This window comes from Leuciscus leuciscus (genome assembly GCF_965113295.1).
Source record: "Leuciscus leuciscus genome assembly, chromosome: 2".
In the NCBI taxonomy this organism is placed as follows: Eukaryota; Metazoa; Chordata; class Actinopteri; order Cypriniformes; family Leuciscidae; genus Leuciscus; species Leuciscus leuciscus.
The window spans coordinates 974,170-977,364 of NC_138726.1; the positions used below are offsets into that span (position 1 = coordinate 974,170).

Sequence of the window (3,195 nt, forward strand, 5' to 3'; positions counted from 1 at the left end):
TGCATATAATGATAGCACTTTACAATAAGGTTAATTAGTTAACATGACCTAAGAATGAACAATACTTCTACTGCATTTACTAGTCTTAGTTAATATTAATTTAAACATTTACTAATACATTAATAAAATCAAAGGTTGTATTTGTTAACATTAGTCACAGTGAACTAACATGAACAAACACTGAACAGCTGCATTTTTTATTAGCTGACATTAACAAACATGAATAAATACAGGAACAAATGCATTGCTCATTGTTAGTTAATACATTTACTAATGTTAACTAATGAACCTTATTGTAAAATGTTACCCATATAATAAATAAACATTGTTTATCACACACACTGTTGGTTCACTGGAAGCGTTCAGCACTGGAGTCTCTGTTGGGAGTGTGTTGTGCTCCAGGATTGAGGTACTGGTCGAACTCGCTGCGGTCGAGCTGGTCCAGCATGTCGGATCTCACCTGGTCCAGGTAAAACTCCAGAGAAGGTCCTCCTACACACACCTGTGTTCCCCAGAGCTCCGGCCCGCTCGACTGCGAGAAACAGGAGTTATGATACGCCAGGTTTCCATGCGATGTCGTCGTCTCACAGTGGTTCTCCAGTGAAAACCCAGTGTGTGGAAGCGTGCATGGCCAGTGTGAGGCTTGACCTTGAAGAATATAACTCAGGTGGAAACTAGCGTTTGGAGAGTTGTAGTTTTCGCTGAGGTGGAAACTAGCGCTTGGAGAGCTGTAGTTTTCGCTGAGGTGGAAACTAGTGCTTGGAGAGTTGATGTTCTCAGTTGAAGGCATTTTAGTGCCACGCTTGTTGCACTTTCGTCGACGGGGCCGGTATTTGTAGTTGGGATAGTCAATGGTGTGCTGGACTCGCAGTCGTTCTGCTTCTTGCATGTAAGGACGCTTCTCTGCCAGAGACATGGCCTTCCATGTCTTTCCTGTAAACACACACACACAAAGTTTTAGTTTAAACAGTAATAGGCTATCACTCAGCTCACTTTATTTCAATATGCATATAAGGGGTTGGGTTATGGTTTGGGTTTAGACAATTCCTACGAGTGAGGTCGTGAGATAGTGTTGTTTTGACAGACTTTTTATTTTATTTAATTTTTTACAGTGTTTGATAATGTTTGAAAAATGCAGAGTTGTTTTAACCCAAATTTTGGTCAAATATGGACAAAGCTGGCAGTTGTGTTACATTTTTTAATAAAAAATTTTAACCCAACGGTTTGGTTGTTACGATTTGTCTAAACCCAACCCCCCAAAAAACATTTTTTTGGGTCTAAACCCCAGTGTTGGTTAGGTTTAGTGGCGGGGTCAGGGGTAGGTCATTCGTACGAATTCATACGATTTGGGCAACTTGTAAAATATGCAGAAAATTGAGCAAAAATCGTATAAATTCGTACGAGTGAGGTCGTACGAATTCGTACGAATAAGCCACCTCATAAAATTCGTACGAATTGCAATGATATCGGGTTGGAATTTTTGCCGTATTTAAAAAAAAAAATTTTTTTTTTACAGGTGTTTTACCTGCATATTGAATTACGCATTGTATTATGTTGTGTTTTAAGATTTAATGGAAATTTCCGTAAAGTTACTGAATAATTATAACCTAAAATTACCAGTACATTTTCCGTTTTTATTTATTTTGGCCTATTTATTAGTGAACGATAAGAAACGCATATTCCGGTGTAACTGATGCTGTAATGAAGCACTCACCGAGTATTTTGCTGAGGTCCGTGTTCTCCAGGTCCGGGTTGAGCTGCGCGAGGCGTCGACGCTCCTCTTTGGTCCAGATGATGAACGCGTTCAGAGGGCGTCGCACTCGAGCCTCCGCGAGCGTCTTCGCTTCAGGGCTCGAGCAACAGGACTCGGAACCCACCGACACCGGGCTCGACGGACCCGAAACCGGGAAACGCGACACCGGGCAACGCGACGCGACGCGGCACTGCTGACTCTCGAGCATCATTCTGGCGGTGTCAATTTGAAGTTCTGGGAGGATCCGGTCGAGGAACATGCTGGAGTTTGTCCTGGTCCATCTCTGGGATCCAGTGGGATTTAACGGGAGCGCGGGCCAATCAGCGGCGGAGGAGTGGATTAAAGGTGTGAAGAAGCGCGGGAAGTTTCACCTCAGTGATAACGCCGATGTGCACGCGCGCGATAACGAAATGTGAATAAAAAAATATTAACATTATTTTATAAATTAGTAGACATATCCATTGCTTGTGGACTGCTAGAAATACTAATAGTCAGTAGAAACCATAATTTAGGCTAAAATAACATATAAGATAAGAATTTATCAAGTTTCTAAACCGAAAATTCAATAAAACAGTTTGTTTCTTGTATCCCTCTTGGGATTAAAAATTGGGATTGGAATTATATTCCCCGGATTTTTAGACAATTTTTCTCTAAATGTAAAAAAAAAAAAGAAAAGAAAAAAGGAGAAGAAATCTCTCACAAAGGCTACAAGATCACATCGTGTCCTTCAAAGATGTGGCCTGACCAAATGACATCTGAAACACACACACACACATGCACACACTCACACACACATCTGACATATCCACCCTTTCAAGTTTATTGGAGTCAGTTGTTTTATTTGTGATTATAAATCATTGAGACATGCCATATTTTGCAGTCATAATTTGGCCCAGAAATCATGAACAAAAACAAGAGTGAACCCATGAAATATTAATAACTGATTGTTGTAGTTGGAGTTTACTTTTTGTTTTTCTTTGCATTTTTTTTGTTTTTCACACTGTAAAAAGTGTGTTTAAAATTTGTTTTCTTTTGTCAAATCAACCTGGATAATTAATTGGGTTCAGAAAACATCATATTTTGAGTTTTCGTTGATTAAACCTCCTTCATTGTATTAACTCAGTTTAGTTTTAATTTCAATGAACTCAAAATGTTAAGGCTACCAGGTCAAGTACTTTTATAAAGTTAATCAACAATAATTGTTATAGTACAATAAAACCTGAAGCTACTTTGCCTTTTTTGGCAGATGATTTTGTCGGATAAATAAATTAACTGAATTTAGTGCTTTGCTCTTCTCTCATATTTAAAAAAAATATGTAAACATTTCTTCATATATGCTGATGGTTTAATCAAACTGGGTCATTAAAAAATATCACTTTTGGCCACTTTCCATAGACATAAAGGTTGTAATACTGTACAAACTGTACCTTCACACACACACA

The 3,195-nt window shown here is 38.8% G+C and overlaps 1 protein-coding gene across 1 annotated transcript; it reads right to left on the reverse strand.

Moving 5' to 3' along the window:
- Nucleotides 1–349: 349 nt before the first annotated feature.
- Nucleotides 350–2,012, reverse strand: sox32 (SRY-box transcription factor 32; the record flags this gene model as incomplete). Its single annotated transcript, XM_082161998.1, has 2 exons — nt 350–933; nt 1,715–2,012. 2 exons carry the CDS (start codon nt 2,010–2,012, stop codon nt 350–352), a joined length of 882 nt encoding a protein of 293 aa, XP_082018124.1.
- Between the last annotated feature and the right edge of the window lie 1,183 nt (nt 2,013–3,195).